Source organism: Colletotrichum destructivum, chromosome 9 (assembly GCF_034447905.1).
Source record: "Colletotrichum destructivum chromosome 9, complete sequence".
NCBI lineage: Eukaryota > Fungi > Ascomycota > Sordariomycetes > Glomerellales > Glomerellaceae > Colletotrichum > Colletotrichum destructivum.
In genome coordinates this window covers 3,737,180-3,754,696 of record NC_085904.1, presented here as the reverse complement: position 1 = coordinate 3,754,696, position 17,517 = coordinate 3,737,180, and the positions used below count along the sequence as shown (strand labels likewise).

Sequence of the window (17,517 nt, the reverse complement as noted above, 5' to 3'; positions counted from 1 at the left end):
ACGATGTTCCGTAAGGCTCATGGGCAGCCACGGGAATACGAGCTTGATAGATAGCCATGTCGGCTGTTGTTATTCCGAGTCGCATGCTTCCGTGATGGTCAAAAAAGACAAGTAGAAACAATGGAGAAACGTCCTTTTTTACTTTCAGTAGAGCCCATGATATATGGAACAAAAAGCACAAGTGCCGTCCGAAGATGACTATGTGAGTGAAGTTTATGTAGTAAGCGTGTCGGTACATTATCGTAGGTCTATTTGTCCTTCTTAACCCAAATTTAAGCCTAAGAGAGCTGTCCCTGGTGAAAATGTCTACCGCCCAGTTCCACACTTGAACTGTCGCTATCGTGCCCCCCGGGGTCTGATATCAATCGACGGGGCCGATCCCTTTGGCAGTTTACCCGGCGCACGAACGTCGAAGTTCTGTACGAGATACAACATGACCAACCTCATGTAATCCGCGGCAAAGAACCGCCCGGGACACGTATCTCTCCCCCTGCCGAAGGGCAGCCACGTGTCGCTTGTATCCGTCACGTCGGCCGTGTTGTCACCGCTCGGGGACACGAAGCGCCATGGCATGAACTCGTCCGGCGCCTCGTAGTTCTCCGGATCGCGATGTATGGCGTCGTACGCCGCGCTCAACCATGTGCCCTTGGGAAGTATCGGGCCGTCCTTGGCGGATGGCAGCGTCAGGCCCTTCTCTGCCACCACCTCCCGGTTCAGGCCCAGACCAAACCCGTTGAACGTGTGGTAGCGTAGTGTCTCCTTCAGAAAGGAGTTCATGTGGACGAGGCGCAGAGCGTACCCCTTGGGCGGAATATCCTCCGATGCCTCTGCCAGGAGCTCGTCTACTTCCCGTCGAAGGACCGCTTGAAAGCAGTCCTCACCGTCCGGGGACTGCCGCGTCAGGTTGGTCACGGAGTCGCTCAGGCTCTGGTAGAGGGTTGGGAGCGCAAGTGCGGCGATCATCAACACCAGGCGTGATATGATGACCCTGGGATCCCGGTCTTGCGGGTCGGCCGACTTCTGCGCCCATTTGACGTGGTGGTACAGCACGGTGTCTCGATCCTCGTCGGCCTCTTCGCCATCGAGGTGCTGCTGGATGAGCGGCAGCAGCCACCTGTGGAGCTTATGCAGGTAGTACCGCGACGGGGCCGCGATCAAGGGCACGTAGAAACGCCGGAGGGGCTTGGGAATGGCATCGTGGAGCTGGTACGGGAAGCTGTTGAACGTCAACCCGTACATGATGATGGTTTCGATAAAGGTCGAATCGCGAGCGAGTCTCTTGGACAGGAAGATGCCAACAGAGACGCGGCCGACAATGCCACCCAAGATTTCGAACAGGTTTCTGGTCTGCCAGTCGTCGTCCTCGTCGCCGCCGCGTGCCTTGTCAATGGACACGCCGGCGTCGAAGCTAACGGGCACGCTTTCGCTGACTTGTCGCCAGATGATCTCCGGCGTGATCTTCTTCAGGTCGACGTTGATTGTCGGCATGTGCGTGAACTCCCCAGCGGGCATCTTTGGAAAGTAGTAGTGCACCAGCTCCGGGTGGAGGACCATCTGAGGCGGCAGGACGTCCGATCTGGGTCGTTTCGCTAGCCATTCGATATCAGACGGCGGCACAACCACCATGGGTTTGGTTGTTGATAACGGGGTGACGAAGGGTTTTCCATGCTTGCTGAACTGTCGAATATGATACAATCCATCAGCATCAGCTGCAGTTCGTGTCAAGTTTTCTTCATTGCAGCTGTCAAACTCACCTTTCGATACCCGTCATCGACGATCCGTAACCCCTCACGCTTGTAGCGTAGACTCGTTCTGAGTTTGGGAAACCACTCTTTCCGCAGGCCAACCCAGACGAGACCATCGAAGTTGGGGTGGCGGTTGTGCAGAACCCATAGTGTTACCAGCGTCAGCGTCGAGAGGCAGCCGCACAGCGCTATGAATGTTTTCATTGTCAAGGCCATTTTACGATAAATCAAGAGCCAATAAACAACAACTCTAGCGCTGAAGCCAGTTGACGCTGTTTGGGCAGAGAAGACGGATGAATATGCTCCAGATGGGACGGCCCTAAGAAATGCCCCAGCAACCAGCAGTCGATATCCTGGCACCACCGTGAGGATTTCCTTTTAGAAGAGTCTGTTAGCCCCCGTTACAGACGGGCCTGCATCCCGTGTTGAGACGTAGAATCGCTGTCTCTCTCTTTTTGACCAATGGTGGCTTTGCTTACGAAGGCGAGTCTGCATTACAATGTAACTCACTTATACAAGCACTAAACTGTACGTAAGATCATCCCATCGGCTCAGTTACATGCTCTCTCCAACCTGCTTACCTTTCCCCCTCTGCTTACAGGCTCTGAACCAAGAATCCAAAGCCATTCATTGGTCAACGGGGGTTTTTTACCTTTTTTAAATCAGAGTGAGTCAGCTACCCACAAGGTTTACGGGATGAGGAAGAGGCCGCGAGAATTGGGATAAGATCGGTAACTCTAAAGCTGGAGGGGCGTTCGTCGTCTGGACGCCGCGCTCAGACGTCCATTAACAGAGCTGGAAGCTGGAAGCCAAGTAGCTTGCAGAATCGACAATATCATAGAGCATATCTGCCCGAAAAGGACGCTACTATCGCAATAACGCCAACAACAACAGCAACAACAACACCACCAACAACAACGGCAGCCTCTCGAGACAGCAGAATCCAGCATGTCCATAAACGGCACCGCCAACGCGGGAGAGCGTCATGGACTACTATCTGCGGACTGGGCGGACTGGGCCGAACTGGGAGCCAAGCCAGGCACGAAGTACCTGCTGCTGGCTCTCGCGAGCTGGTTCCTTTACCGCACTCTGTTCTTCGTCAAGAGCCGGCCCATGCTTCCCATCACAATGCCGCTCGACATCATTCTCACCACCGTGTGTGTGACCGCCGGCGGAACGCCTCAGAAACTCCGGTACCCCCATTTGCCTCCTCCATATTGTCTCTGAAGTGTGAATAGTTCATCTGACCCTTTCCACAGAAACCTCTTCCGGCGATATGGCGGCCCTCTGTACGGATTCACCGGCAAGCATCAAGTCATATATGACCCCAGCATCAGCGGGCCGCTCTTGACCAACGGCCAGCCCAACCATTCCCTCGAGTCCAGGACGGTGATGTGGAGCCTTTTCATGCGCGTCGGGGGGACTGGCAAGAAAGAAGGCGAGGCGCTGCACACGAAGTGGCAGGCCTCGTACAAGGACCTGCTGCTTGTTCTCGAACGAACCTTTCTCAACGAGCACGGCGCGGCCAACACGTTGACGGCAGGGAACATCCCGCACAGAATAGCCAACCTGGTGTCGTACGTCGACGGGAGTGACAAGACGGCGCTCAGAGGCTGGGAGCGCACCGCGGACGTCAAGGTCATCCGGCCCGACACCCCGGAACAGCCAGGCATCGTAGAGCTCGACTTGATGAACCTGCTCCGAGACTTCGGAGCCCACCTGGCCATCTCGCTCCTTTTCGGCGAGGAGTGGCTGGCAAAGTACCCGGAATGCATCGAGGACCTCTGGAAGTTTGAGGAGCAGGTCCTCTTCCTGAGCCTGGGTCTGCCGAGATGGATTCCGCTGCGGTCCTTTCAAGAGGGCGACTTCGCCCGCAACCGCATCACGGAGCGCGTGGGCGACCTGTTCCGGCGCATATCAGACTACCAAGACGGGGCCATCGGCGGCGACGACCTGAGCGACGTCCCAGCCGTCTCGTTCGGACGCAGCGAGGTGTTCCGCAAGCACGACGTCAGCCACTACCACCGCGCCGTGATCGAGACAAGCCTGCTGCTGGGCCAGAACAGCAACACGCAGCGCGCCACGTCGTGGCTCATCATCTTCATCTGCTGCACCCCAGGCCTGCTTGAGCAGCTCCGCGACGAGGTGGCCCCGTACGTCGTGGTCGAACGCGACGCGGCCACGGCCCGCCACGAGATCAAGACGTTCGACCACGTCTCCATCCACAACAAGTGCCCGCTGCTCAAGGCGGCATTTTACGAGACGTTCCGCCTCACGAACGAGACTGCCTCGGTGCGCCACGTGTCCAAAGCCGTCGAGGTCCCCATGTCCACGGGGGAGGGCCCGGACAAGTCGTCCAAGACGCATACCCTGCCGCAGGGGAGCTGGGTGACGATCCTCCACCATCTCGTCCAGCACGACCCGGCCATCTTCCCGGACCCCAAGAAGTTCGTGCCCGATCGGTTCCTGCAGACCGATCCCAGCACGGGGGCCAAGGTCGCGCGGCCGGGCTGCATGAAGCCGTGGGGGATCGGCTCCGGCATGTGCCGCGGCCGGACCTACGCGGAGAAGCAGGTCCTGGCCATCGCGGCGGCCTTTATCACTCTCTACGAAGTCCAACCTGAGGGCGGCAAGGAGGGTGTGCTGACGGTGCCCCAGGGCTTGCCGGGCACGGGGACGAAAGTGCCCAAGGGGGGCATCCGGGTGAGACTGAGGAGGCGGGAGTTTGAATGAGTGAGGTCGTGTTACAAAAAGACTATTGGAGTCCTCTTGGGAAATTAGTGGTGCGCTTTACTTGAGCATATAGCACGTCCTCATATTGTAGCGCACCCGAGGTGATGGTCATAGACCTCTGGACAACTCCATGCTCTTGGGGTGTAGGCGAACGATAAAAGTCTGATTCATTGCTGTTAAGTTGTGTCTTTTTGCGTAGTCATATATTTGGCGAAGCCCTATAGCATGATTTCGTTCTATCGTTTCCCGTCTGATACCCGTCATTGACCCAACGGTGGTTAGGTACGCAGTTTTTGCATAGAGAAAACGTCACTCTCTTTTCCAACCGGCAGAGGGAGCACCCTTTTATAGATAGATTCTATCATTATAATGATGCGGTTCCTCTACTGCAAAGCTGTAGTTAAGCCCTTGCAGGGTCTCCGATGCCACTATTAGGTAGAAAGGTCATGTGTATCCTTACCCATCAGAGGTCAACAAATTCAACAGGATTCCAATTTACATCAGACAGAACAGGAAGATTCGGTTCGCTTCAAAAAGATTAGGCTCCCTACCATGTGATAATCTAAACTCTACCAGGCCAATCCCTCCGGCTTCCTACGCTGCATCGAAACGTCTGCCAGAGAGACCGGCGACGGCACCTCGGCAGAAGACCCTCTACCAGAGCACAGCGCGTCATACACATCTTTTCTATGCCGCCGGAACGCTTCGGCGAGGCCTCGGTTCTCGACCAACTTCAGCTCCATGTCGTCGAGCCGGAACCCGAACTCTTTGCCGCCCACCTTGACGCAACGCCCTTGCACGTCGACCTCTACCTCGGCGCCGTGGCCGGCCAGCCGGTAGAACTCGTCGTCGGTGATTACGAAGCCGATCAAGCCGATGGTGGGCATGTTTCGCCCGAAAATAAAGGAGAATGACCGCGCGATGACGCACTTGACGCCGATACCTGAGGGGGTACGCAAGGCCAAAGGTCAGCAACTTGGAGTCATCGGCTACGAAGCATACCAAGCTCGCGGTCACACAAGAGTGTATTATGGCCAAGATGGATTAGGTGAAACAAGAACGCTACAGATTCGGGGAGAACTCACCCTTCAAAGCCCGAGCAGCTTCTTCTCTGGAAGATCCGCATCCGAACGCCTTTCCGCCTACGACGACGGTGTATCCCTGGCGAACGTGATCGCGGAAGTCGGGGCAGACGTATTCGAAGCAGTGCGAGCCCAAAGCCTCGTCGGTAGGGCTTGAGCAGAAGGGCGCTGGAATGATCTGCGTTCCGTGAAAGATAGAAACCGTCAGTCTCTAGAGAAACTCATCTCTTTCGTGTCAAGTGGTCATAGGGGACAAGGCACAAAAAGTATACTGACCGCGTCCGTGTCCACAAAGTCGCCCATTGTGAACACCCGTCCTTGAATGACGTTGGCCCCGTCAAGTTGTCCGCCAGTTGTTTCGGATGCAGTTTTTCCCCTTTGGCTCAACAGTGCTTCTCCCTGCTGGAATGTCACCGCCGTCAACGCAGGTTCAACGTACTCCACGTCTTCGTCTTGAACATCGTCATGCGCATGTTTCCTTTGCGGCACTGCAGCGTGCTTTCTGTTCCTCCAGGCTTTGCACTGCTCTAGGAGCTCGTTGTATCTGGACTCGTCGACCTCTCGCAGCAGCTCCGTCGGATCTGACAGAGTCATGCTGAAGGAGGCGGCGGCAACAGTGGCAGCCGAGCAGATATGGCCGACCGAGCCTGTAACACAAGTTAACAGTCTGTTTCAGTATCCATCATGAAGGAGGAGAAGAGGGCCGCAGGTTGATGAAAACTATGTAGAGGTTGTTGCTGACTGACGAGAGGACAGATACATACCCTTGCCCATTCGGTTCTTGAAATTTCTGTTCTGCGAAGAGAGCCAGTTGGACCCTTCCTCGGCGATATCGACTCCCACTGCAGCGCGCTGGGTTAGCGAATCTATCTTGATGATACTCAAATAGCCTACAACAAGGGACAAGAACTTTCCGATGATGTATGTGAGTGCCGGAGACACCCCATCATCATCATCAAGCTCATAACCTCCCAACAGCTTGAGAGTGCAACCAGGATCTTGGAAGGGGACACTCACTTCCGAGGCACATGCTGCAGCCGGGTGCAGGTTGCTCGAACCCAGCCGACTCATAAATATCCATGAGGCCGAGCATCCGCAGATTCCTGGCGATCGGCCGACTTCCCGGAACCACCAGGCGTTTGCCGGGCACCGCCGCCAAGCCTCGCTTCAGACCGACTTCGAGGACGAGGGCAGCGAGAACAAGATCCTCCTCGGTCGTCGTGCACGCGCCGATGAAGCAGCCGTCAAACGTCATGCCCAGGCGTTCCGTGACGGGGTAGACGTCGTCCGGCGAGGGATAGATGGCGATGCTGGGCTCGACACGGCCCAGGTCGATGTCGAAGACGGCGGCGTACTCGGCGTCCTCGTCCGGGGCAAAGTACACCGAGTTCGACTTGTAGACCTTGGACTTCCGGCCGTCGAGAAACGCGCGCGTCACCTTGTCCGGGACGAAGATTCCCGTGATGGCGCCGAGCTCCGTGCACATGTTGCAGATGGCAAAGCGCGCATCGCAGGACAGGTACTCGGCACCCGGGCCGCCGAACTCGACGACACGGTCGGCGGCAAAGGTGTTTCGGCGGAGCGCCCTCAGAATGGAGAGGATGACGTCTTTGCCCTTGATGTGCCAGGCCGGCTTCCCGGTGAAGTTGACGCGGATGGACTCGGGCACCTTGAACCAGGTCTGGCCCGTGGCGAGGCCGATCATGTTGTCGCCCGCTCCCAGCCCGATGGACAGAGAGCTGACGGCGCCGCCGGAACAGGTGTGAGAGTCGGCCCCGATGACGAGCATGCCGGGTTCCGCCCGCTCTCTTACAAATTCCGTGTGGAGGATGGTATACTAGGGCCAGCCAACATGTCAGACTCGGTACACGACGTGCGAAAGAGGTTTCCTTGTGATGGGGGAAGGGGGTGAAGAGGAACGAACGTACATTGGAGCCCTGGTTCTCCGTCATCTTCAGACTCCGCTTGGCTGTCTCCATCTCCCTTCTCAACATCTGGCTCTTCTCCAGGTGGTAGTTGCGGGGGTCGACGGCGTGGTCGCCAGTCAGCCAGAACCGGTCGTTTCTCCAGGCCTGCATCTGCTGCCCGATGCTCCTCATGCTGTGCAGCATGCCCAGCCAGGCCACTTCGCTGGCGATGACCCAGTCCAGCGACACCCTCACGACGTCTCCCGGCTTCACCCCCTTGGCGGACGGCAGCGAGAAGGCGTGGTACGCCAGGATCTTTTCCGTCAGGGTCATCGGGTGCGCGTCGCTCGGGGTTCCTCCGAGCCGTCTCCGCAGCGCCGGTCTCGCTTGCCGCGACGCGGCTTCTCGCGAGCTGACGGCAGACAGCCAGGCGTCGACCAGAAACTCGACCTCGCGAAGCACGGGACTATCCGTGTGGATGGATACGGTGCTCGACGCTGACGAGGCGAAATCCGGGCCCCATCCCACGGCATCTGCCACGATGCCGAGCCCTCCCAGCTCGGGGTCCGTTGCGCACAGCTCGGCGACGTGGGCGATGGCTTCTGCTTCGGCCACATGGTCTCTGCTTCGCAGTTCCTTGTCCACGAAACGAAAGAACTGGCCGAGGTTGGAGAAGGAAGAATCAAGACCGGGTCCATCTGTTCAACTCGAACCGATCAGGTATGCGTTAGTGATGCTCGTTCAGTTCGAGGGCCGCAGGAGCTGGTAACCCCTTTCTCTAAACCGTCGTCATATGTTGGGATTTCCTCTCTTCCCCCAACATCTCACTTTGGGTGGTGCTACTTCTCCCCGATTCCAAGGAGTCGGTCTTGTGCTCACCTTGATAGGATTGCCTCGCATCGTCGAGATCGACGCCACGAATGCGCTTCAGCGCACTCAGCACGTTGGTCGTGAACCGACTGGGGGAGCTTTCAACTGCCATGATCCCGAAACCCGTGCGACAAAGGCCCTAAGGAGCGTTTTTTTGGGATTTCAGTTCAAATCCCCTTGGATGAGCAGCTATAAGGTGCCAAAGAAACACGGACAGGCCACCAGACACAGTCTATTCAGTGACCAACATAAGATGATCTGCTCTGGCCACAGCGTACTGTAATTAGGTTTGTGACATGGGCCAGTGAGTGTGACCTGTGCTATTAGTTCTGTCAGCCACTGGAGAGCACAGAGCTTCACACACATATTGGGCATCCTATGAGTAATGACACCACCGGGCTCATTGACCAGGTCAGCCTGCAAATGCATTACAATGTACCCCATCCGTACAGAGTATCTACAGGTGGAAAGCCTCATACATACTACGCTTACTCATGCAAACAGCTCACGTCATCACCGACCAAATCCCCCCCTTGCGGCTCTGAAATGAGTTTGACACGCACGACCTTGCACACAAGGCCGCCCCTGTATTCATTCACCTCGCGATTAACGCTTGTTGTTGTTGTTGTAAGGCTGCTCGGCTTTGCAGGTTGAATGGCATCATCCTGCGTTCATTTTCCCCTCCCATTCATTTTTGCGCTGGTCCGAAGCTTTTTGTTCTCTGAACTCTCACTTATCGAGGTTTCAGTTGCTTTTCTTTGCTTCAGACCAGACCGACCTGGCGCTTGAGTCTTTTAACTAATGGGTACTGCTGAAATGGCCAACTTATTATCCTATGCGGTTGGCATATTTCCAACACCGACTGCAAGAATCCCAGTTGTGGTGCTTGGCTTGGGACTGATTACGATAGTGAGTACGAGCGAGCGCTATAGTCGTGGCTCTGACTGGGGGGGGTGAGTTTTCCGTGCTAACAACTGGCTCAAGGTCGTCGTCTTCCTCGCCCGGCAGCTAGTATTCCATCCTCTGGCTGCTTACCCCGGTCCGTTTTTGGCAAAATGTACCGATCTCTATGCCGCGTGGCACGCGTGGAGGGGCACGCTTCACCTTGATATGTACCGCTGCCACAAGAAATATGGTGAGTATCTCATCACACTTCTTCACCGGATCGGCGGGCGGCGTAACGGGCGACGTCGTCCGGGGATCAAAACGTGTTCCATGCCAGCCATTATTTGCTCATGCTGCGTGCTCCAGGGCCGGTCGTACGTTACGCGCCAGGACGTCTGCTTATCAACAGCAATACTGCTGTCAAAGGTACGTCCGTCCTTCATCCCGCGGGTCTGCCATCCTGGGCTTATGGGAAAATCTGCGCTGCACTTGGAAACACTCACACGCTTGTCTTGAGCTACCCAACCAACTAACTCACTCTACAACGGCGTAAAGCCATTAGCTCCCACGGCGCCAACGTCATCAAGTCCAAGGCCTACGGCGCGCTTGTACACGGCGCGCCTAACACTCTCACCCTCCGTAACAAAAAGGAGCACGCGAGACGACGAAAGATACTGAGCATGGCTCTCTCCGATGCCCAGATGCGCCTGTACGAGGCCAAGATGCTGGAGCACATCGAGGCGATGTGCTCGAACCTTGACGACGCAAGCGCAGCAACAAACGACTCGCCGGATGAGAGCGCGGCGCCATCGTCAAGAGCCTTGGACATGGCTGTTCTGTGCGAGCACTTGACCTTCGACGTCATCTGCGATATCGCCTTCGGCCTGTCTCCGAACACGCTCAAGAACGACAAGTACCGCTTCGTCCCGGCGTGCATCACCGAATCCAACGTGCGGATCGGTGCCTTGGTTCAGGCAAGCATCTTGTCCATCGCGAAGCTGGACAAGTATCTGTTTCCCCAGTCCATCAAGGCCCGGAACCGCTTTCTTGGCTTCCTCGTATGGCTTATCAGGACTCGCAAAGGCTTGTCTCCCAGTCCGGGTGCCAAACGCAGCGACGTCTTTTCCTACGTGGAGACGGCCAAGAACCCAGATGATGGCTCGATGCTGAGCAGGGATGAGGTCCAGGCCGAATCAGCCACCCTCATTGTCGCTGGTGAGATGAGATCCCCCGATGCGATGAACGATTGCTTGCGTTACTTATTCACCCCAAACAAGAAGATGTATGAAGACTGTGACTGATGGGAATCCAGGCTCGGACACCACATCCACGACAGTCGCAGCAACACTGTTCTATCTGACCGGCAACCCTCGGGCATACGATCGGCTGCGAAAGGAGGTCAGAACAGCGTTCCGGTCCGCCTCCGAAATCCGTACCGGAGACCAAGTGAACTCGTGCGTCTTCCTACGCGCGTGCATCAACGAGGCCCTCCGCATGTCGCCCCCTGTAGGCGGGGCGCTCTGGCGCGAGGTTCTCCCCGGGGGGTTGACCCTCGAGGTCGGGTCCCGAGGCGGCTCGCAGCCGAGCCAGACGGTCTTCGTGCCGCCCGGCGTCGACGTCGGGACTGGGATCTACAGCCTCCACCGCCATGAGGACTACTTCGACTCACCCTCGGAGTACCGCCCCGAGAGGTGGCTTGTCGCAGGAGAGAACGGCGGCGGCGACCAGGCTGATGGCGCCGCCACGGCGGAGGCCGTGGACCTGGCATGGAGCGCATTCTTCCCCTTCTCCAGTGGCCAGCGAAGCTGTGTCGGAAAGGGACTTGCGTATGTCGAAGCAACGTTGACCTTGGCTCACATCCTGTACAGGTTCGACTTTTGCCGCGACGAGTCGATGCCTGTCGGAGGAGAGTATGTGCTCAAGGACCACGTCACATCCGCCAAATCTGGCCCGTGGCTTCGGTTCACCAGAGCCGCCCGTGATGAAGAGCCGCAGGCGGGTGTTGCAGAGGACTCCCGGGCGGCGGCCGAGTCCGAGATCCGCCTTGGCCACGGTAACGATGATGAGGCTGCTGCTGCTGCTGCTGTTAACGCATCGTCTACCCTTGACGACGTGCCACCTCCGCCGAACTCACCTATGGATGCGTCTTCCTCCCTGGAACAACATCGTTCACAAAGCCCGGTCCTGAGCGAGTCCTCCAGGTTTTCTTGTTCTGCATCTACTTGCTCGGAAACTTCACGCCCGGAGTCGGCGTTGAGCGCTCCGGAGCTCGACAGCCCAAAAGGTGAAAGTAAATCACTGGATGTGCAGGAGGTTGCTGTTGCGCAAGAAATGCACCCAGAGACCCGTAGAAATCTCGGCCATATTCTCCTTATCGAGCTGCTTGCGTAGGTGTCTGATCCCAATACTTGTATGGCTGGCGAACGTCACTAACAGATCAAGACATCAGGCATCAGTTCACGTACCCAGTCCGATGGTGAGGCCCTTGTCTTCCAAAACCCCCAAGTTGTCCTCGTTCAACTGCTTTCAAAAGAGTCATTCAACCACTCTCCGTTTCAGCTGTTTATCATGGCTTTGATTGCTCACAAGTTTCGAATATTTAATGCTGACTCAGTCTTTTGCCATCCAGGATCGAGACGCAGGAGTGGATCGCCGAAGCCGTCCAGGCCGAGCGCATCATCGAGATTGGCCCGGGAAACACTCTGACGAACATGATGAAAAAGACGTTACAGGCCTCGGCGGACCGTGACGAAGCCCGCGGGATCCGTCGGCGGATACTGAGTCTCGACAGTGACCGAGACGAGATCTACTACCGCTTCGATCCGGCTTCCGAACAGCCCGAGCACCCGGACAACAACGGCTCTGGATTTGCCGGAATCAAGACGGAGTCTTCACAACAAACCGCTGGACCGGCAGAGACGCCCTCACGAGGTTCCCGTGGCGCATCTTCCCTCGTAGACGCGGCCCAGGAGCCGGCGGCCGCAACCACCACGGGCAGAGATGCAACTCCAGGGGCCATGATTCCCGACGAGGCCATCGACGCTTCGTCGGTATTGGTATCCATCGTTGGAGCAAAGTTAAAGAAGCACCCAAGCGACATTGATAAGTCTAGTACCATCGGCAAGTTGACAGGCGGTAAGTGACACAATTAACCCTAACCCTTGACACCTATCTGCCTTGTTTACGGCTCGCGGTTTGCTAACGTGCACTCTATTTCACTGTTGTATAGGCCGTTCCACGCGTTCCAACGAACTTGTTGGTGACTTGCAAGTCGAGTTTGGGGAGCAAAGTAAGTTGAGCAGTTCTCAGGATAGAATCACCAATGCCTCTCATCTTCAACATTACGGAGAACGAGAACATTGCTAACTCGGAGTAACGTATCACAGTACCGGACTCCGCGGCAGAACTCCCCATCGAGGAATTGTGCCTCATCGTAGACAAGGCCCAACAAGCAACGGGGAGGACCGAGTTGGGCAAGACGGCCACAGGCCTCGTGTCCACCATGCTCTCCAATACACTCCCCGGCACCTTTGGTCCTTCGAAAGCCAGGAGCCATCTCCAGAGCCGATGGCGCGTGGGTCCGCACCGGCAGAACGCCATCTTCTTGAGCGCGCTTCCATCAACCCAGTCCGCAGGGGGCCGCAAAGGAGATGCCGCAGAAGCCATGGTCTTCCTTGACGATATAGCCGCTGCCTATCTTGAAAAAGAGGGCTTGGAGGCACGCCAGCCGGTGGCCGATGTTGACGCAGAGGCTGTAGCACAAAAGCAGGCCACCGAGAGGAACGACGGGCTCTACCATGAGTTCATTGAGATGCTGACGATGAACCTGGGCCGAGCAGCTACCGTGTTGGACGAGAAGGGCGCAGAAACAAACGCGGTGGATGCGGGCCTCTGCGATCTACGAGATGAACTTGGCGATACCTATGCGCAAGGCGTTGCGTCCATGTTCAACGTGAAGAAGCAGCGCGTCTACAAGTCGTTCTGGAACTGGGTCCCTCAGGACATCCTCCGCCTGTCACGCATGGCTTTCCAGCCTGGACGGGGTGCTCACAAGCAACAACAGCAGCAACAAGCACAACTAGAGTCAGTGGAAGACCTGATGACACGCATCGCGAACCGTGCTTGCGGCAGATCCATCGATCAGCTCCTGTTTCACCTCGAGGAAGAAGAAACCAAGGTAAAAGACAAGGAAAATCATGAGATCCGTCGCGTGTTGCGGTCTTGTATGGAAGCTTGCCAGTCGTCCCTATCTCAAGCCCCTCTCTTTGTCGACCGAGAGCCTCGACGATCCCCCACAATATTTATTACAGACAACGGAGACATTGAAGTACGCACTGTCCCTCGGATGCCGTCGGGCGATTCCTTTGTGCCCAGTGTCCGATTCTTTGGGGCCGAGGGGAAAACATCCGAAGCCGAAGGACAGAGACTGAGCAGCATCTATATGGAGGACTTGGCGAGAGCGAGAGAGCCAGGCCTTACGTTTACGGGCAAAAGCGTTCTCGTGACCGGCGCCGGACAAGGCTCCATCGGGGTTTCCATCGTCGAGAATCTCCTCCGGGGCGGCGCGAGGGTCACCGTCGCCACGCGCAGCTACTCGGCCGACACCACCAAGATGTACGCCGATCTCTACGCCAAGTACGGCTCCCGCGGCTCAGAGCTGCGGGTCGTGCCCTTCAACCAGGGCAGCCGCCGGGACGTCGAGGCGCTGGCGGCCTACTGCTGCGGCGACGCCAAGGACGACGTGGGTGGTGACGGCGGCGGCGGCATCGACTTCGTCTTGCCGTTCGCGGTCATGGCGGAGAGTAACCGCGACCTGGAAGACCTCGACTCCCACGCCGAGCTGGCCCACCGAGTCGCGCTGGTCAACGTGCTGCGCCTCCTCGGGGCCATCGTCCGCAACCAGCGGCTCGGGGGCCGTACGACGAAGCCGGTGACAGCCGTGCTCCCGCTCTCGCCCAACCACGGCCTGATGGGCGGCGACGGCCTGTACTCCGAGTCCAAGCGGGGCCTGGAGGCCGTGTTCGCCCGATGGAGGTCCGAGGGCTGGCACGACTACATGGCGCTGCTCGGGGTCGTCATCGGATGGACGCGGGGCACGGGCATCATGAGCGACAACGACGTCCTCGCGCCGGGCGTGGAGGCTTTCGGCGTGCGGACCTTCTCTCGCGGCGAGATGGCGGCCCATATCGTGACGATGATGGGTGGCAGGGTGGCGGACGCCTGCCAGTCGATGCCGTTGATCGTCGACCTCGGCGGGGGGCTGGCCGAGATCCCTAGCCTGAAGGAGGCCATGACGAGCATCCGCCGCGGTCTCCGAGACGAAACCGAGATCAAGATCGCCATCCAACGGGAAGCCGAGCTGGATAACGCCGTCTTGACTGGGCAGTATCCTCCGGAGGGGAACAGAAAAACCACTACTGGCCAGGGTGAAAGAAAATCACAACTTGCACCAAGAGCGAAACTACTCCTGCCTCTACCCACGCTGCCTGACTATAAAACCCACATAGCCCCCCTTGCACGCTCCCTCGAGGGCATGGTCGACCTGAGCCGCGTCGTGGTCATCACGGGCTTCTCCGAGCTGGGGCCCTGCGGGAACAGCCGGACGAGATGGGAGATGGAGAAGGGAACGCCGTTGTCCCTCGACGGGTGCGTCGAACTGGCGTGGATGATGGGCCTCATCAAGCACGAGCGCCGTCACCTCGGCAAGGACGCGTCCCCGCGGTCCGGTTGGGTGGACGCCGCTACCGGCGAGCCCGTGGAGGACTCCGAGGTCGGTGACAGGTACCGGGAGTGGATCTCGGAGCACACGGGCTTACGGAAGATCGAGCCCGAGCTGTGCGACAACGGCTACGACCCGGCCAAGTCCGCTTCGGTCCACGAGGTTGTCGTCGAGCGGGATCTGCCGCCGTTCGAGACCAGTCCCGAGGTGGCCGAAGAGCTGAAGCGGCAGCACGGCAACCGAGTGGCGGTCTTTACGAGCAGCGGGGTCGGGGCCGGGGCCGGGACTCATTCGGGTGCGTCTCCGACCACAGTGACGGTCCAGATCAAGGCCGGAGCAACGATACTGGTGCCAAAGGCATCGCAGTTCAGTCGCTCCGTCGCCGGCCAGATCCCCACGGGCTGGTCCGCAAAGCGCTACGGCATCGACGAGGACCTCGTCAACCAAATCGACCGGGCCACTCTCTACGCCCTGGTGTGTACCGTGGAAGCGCTTCTCTGCTCCGGCATCGTCGACCCGTACGAGATGTATCAGCACGTCCACATCTCCGAAGTGGGCAGCTGCATCGGATCGAGCATGGGCGGCCTGTCGTCCCTGAGGAAGATGCACAGAGACCGGTTTCTGGGTGAGCAGGTCCAGGGGGATATACTCCAAGAGACCTTTGCCAACACAACCGGTGCTTGGGTGGTAAGCAACCTCCCTCCCTTTCCCCCTCCTTCTTATCACGTATCAGGGGGTTTCCCCTGCTGTTTTGACTGGCACACGAAGGACCGAAAGAAAACTCACTAACGCAGCACTTTTGTAGAACATGCTGCTCATGGGCTCGGCGGGCCCTTTGAAGACGCCCGTCGGAGCCTGCGCCACGTCCCTGGAAGCGCTGGACACCGGATACGACCTGCTCGTGCGCGGCAAGGCCAAGATGTGCATCGTGGGGGGCCTGGACGACTTCTCCGAGGACGTTTCGCGCGAGTTTGGCCGCATGAACGCCACGTGCAACACCGACAGCGAGCTAGCGGCGGGGAGGACGCCGAGGGAGATGTCGCGCCCGACCGCGTCGTCGCGGCAGGGCTTCGTCGAGTCCCAGGGCTGCGGCATCCAGGTTCTCACCACGGCCGAGCTGGCTCTCCGGATGGGACTCCCCATCTTTGGCGTCGTGGCGTACACCAGCATGGCGGCTGATGGCATCGGCCGGTCGGTCCCGGCACCTGGTCGAGGTATTCTCACCAACGCACGGGAACGACGAGCCACTTCCGAATCAGCAGCAGCAGCAACAACAGCAGCATCATCATCATCATCATCTGGTGCCAAGAGTCCAAACAAGAGCCTCCCCTCGCCGCTCCTGGATCTCCGCTACAGGCGAAGGTTGCGCGACCAGCGTCTGTGGCTGGTCGACGAAGAGCTTCGCCACCGCAAAGCACTCTTGGGGCACGATGCTAGCAGACCCGATGGGGAGGGAGGGGTGTCGGGGAAGCCGCACGAGAGAACCTACTGGGACGAGAGCTTCGCTGTTTTGGACGAGGAGGCTCGTAGGCAGCGGGAAGACATCGTATACTCTCTCGGAAACGACTTCTGGAAAGCGGATCCGACTATTTCGCCGCTTCGCGGGTCCTTAGCAACATGGGGCTTGGGCATCAACGATATCGGTGTTGCTTCGTTGCATGGGACGTCGACGGTGGCCAACGACGTCAACGAGGCAGCCGTCATCCAGCAGCAGATGGCGCAGTTGGGCCGTCTCCCGGGCAACCTGCTCCCGTGCGTGACGCAGAAATGGCTGACGGGCCACGGCAAGGGGGCCGCCGGGGCGTGGATGATCAACGGGTGCCTGCAGATGATGGATACCGGGCTGGTGCCGGGGAACCCGAACGCGGACGACATCGAGCCGGAGCTGGAACGGCACCAATACCTCCTCTTCCCCAGCGTACCCATTCAAGTGGGCGACGGCGAGCACCGCATCATCAAGGCCTGCTCGGTCACCTCCTTTGGGTTCGGGCAGAAGGGTTCCCAGGCGCTGCTCGTCCATCCCAGGCACCTGTTCGCCACGGTTTCCGAGACGTGCTACGAAGAGTACGAGGAAAAGAGGCAGATACGATGGCAGCGGGCGTGCCGGCGCCTGACGGAGGGCATGGTGGAGGAAAACATGGTTCGGGTTCAGACCGAAGGCCCGTACACTACGACATCCCAGGCTACCGCGTTGCTCGAGCCGGCCAAGGGCCCGTCGCATTGGCCATAGCAGGAGTGAGATGACTATATTGGCATGCGATAGATACTATGCAGCGCATAAATGACTCCATGACTGTGTGCCTGTCTGTACACTTGCCAGTGCGAGGATAACTAATAGGCATACGACTGTGTGTTTTATACAAAGAAAAACTTGGCAAGTTCAGCTACTACTCTCTTCCAACTTGGGGTTCGTCATTGGTTTATGTGTTGTGTATTCTATGAAAACGGTCTTGGTTCCTAACCCAGCAAAACTAGTAATAGAGCTGGGATTACTTCCTCTTCCATTCTAGAGCCCTACATCCGAAGATACTCCGACTAATCTTAAGTTTTATCATTGGACCAAAATGCTACTTGCT

At 57.9% G+C, this 17,517-nt stretch overlaps 4 protein-coding genes across 4 annotated transcripts; 2 read left to right on the top strand and 2 right to left on the bottom strand.

The window, feature by feature from the left end:
* Positions 1 to 91: 91 nt before the first annotated feature.
* CDEST_14217 (Putative cytochrome P450) lies at positions 92 to 2,136 on the bottom strand. The gene is made up of 2 exons (XM_062930373.1): positions 1,755 to 2,136; positions 92 to 1,677 (listed from the first exon to the last, which is right to left on the bottom strand). The coding sequence occupies exons 1-2, from the start codon at positions 1,959 to 1,961 to the stop codon at positions 337 to 339; spliced, it is 1,548 nt and encodes a 515-aa protein (XP_062786424.1). The 5' UTR covers positions 1,962 to 2,136; the 3' UTR covers positions 92 to 336.
* A 362-nt stretch (positions 2,137 to 2,498) lies between these two features.
* CDEST_14216 (Putative cytochrome P450) lies at positions 2,499 to 4,795 on the top strand. Its single transcript, XM_062930372.1, has 2 exons — positions 2,499 to 2,938; positions 3,005 to 4,795. Exons 1-2 carry the CDS (start codon positions 2,694 to 2,696, stop codon positions 4,476 to 4,478), a joined length of 1,719 nt encoding a protein of 572 aa, XP_062786423.1. The 5' UTR covers positions 2,499 to 2,693; the 3' UTR covers positions 4,479 to 4,795.
* Positions 4,796 to 5,005: 210 nt separating this feature from the next.
* On the bottom strand, positions 5,006 to 8,503 carry CDEST_14215 (Putative aconitase A/isopropylmalate dehydratase small subunit, swivel domain-containing protein). The gene is made up of 7 exons (XM_062930371.1): positions 8,347 to 8,503; positions 7,489 to 8,165; positions 6,578 to 7,397; positions 6,325 to 6,402; positions 5,837 to 6,207; positions 5,564 to 5,738; positions 5,006 to 5,421 (listed from the first exon to the last, which is right to left on the bottom strand). The coding sequence occupies exons 1-7, from the start codon at positions 8,447 to 8,449 to the stop codon at positions 5,048 to 5,050; spliced, it is 2,598 nt and encodes an 865-aa protein (XP_062786422.1). The 5' UTR covers positions 8,450 to 8,503; the 3' UTR covers positions 5,006 to 5,047.
* A 650-nt stretch (positions 8,504 to 9,153) lies between these two features.
* Positions 9,154 to 17,171, top strand: CDEST_14214 (Putative cytochrome P450, phosphopantetheine binding ACP domain, beta-ketoacyl synthase, thiolase; the record flags this gene model as incomplete). The annotated part of the gene is made up of 9 exons (XM_062930370.1): positions 9,154 to 9,246; positions 9,322 to 9,472; positions 9,589 to 9,648; positions 9,778 to 10,437; positions 10,535 to 11,609; positions 11,852 to 12,357; positions 12,452 to 12,511; positions 12,609 to 15,628; positions 15,747 to 17,171. The coding sequence occupies 9 exons, from the start codon at positions 9,154 to 9,156 to the stop codon at positions 17,169 to 17,171; spliced, it is 7,050 nt and encodes a 2,349-aa protein (XP_062786421.1).
* Positions 17,172 to 17,517: the final 346 nt, after the last annotated feature.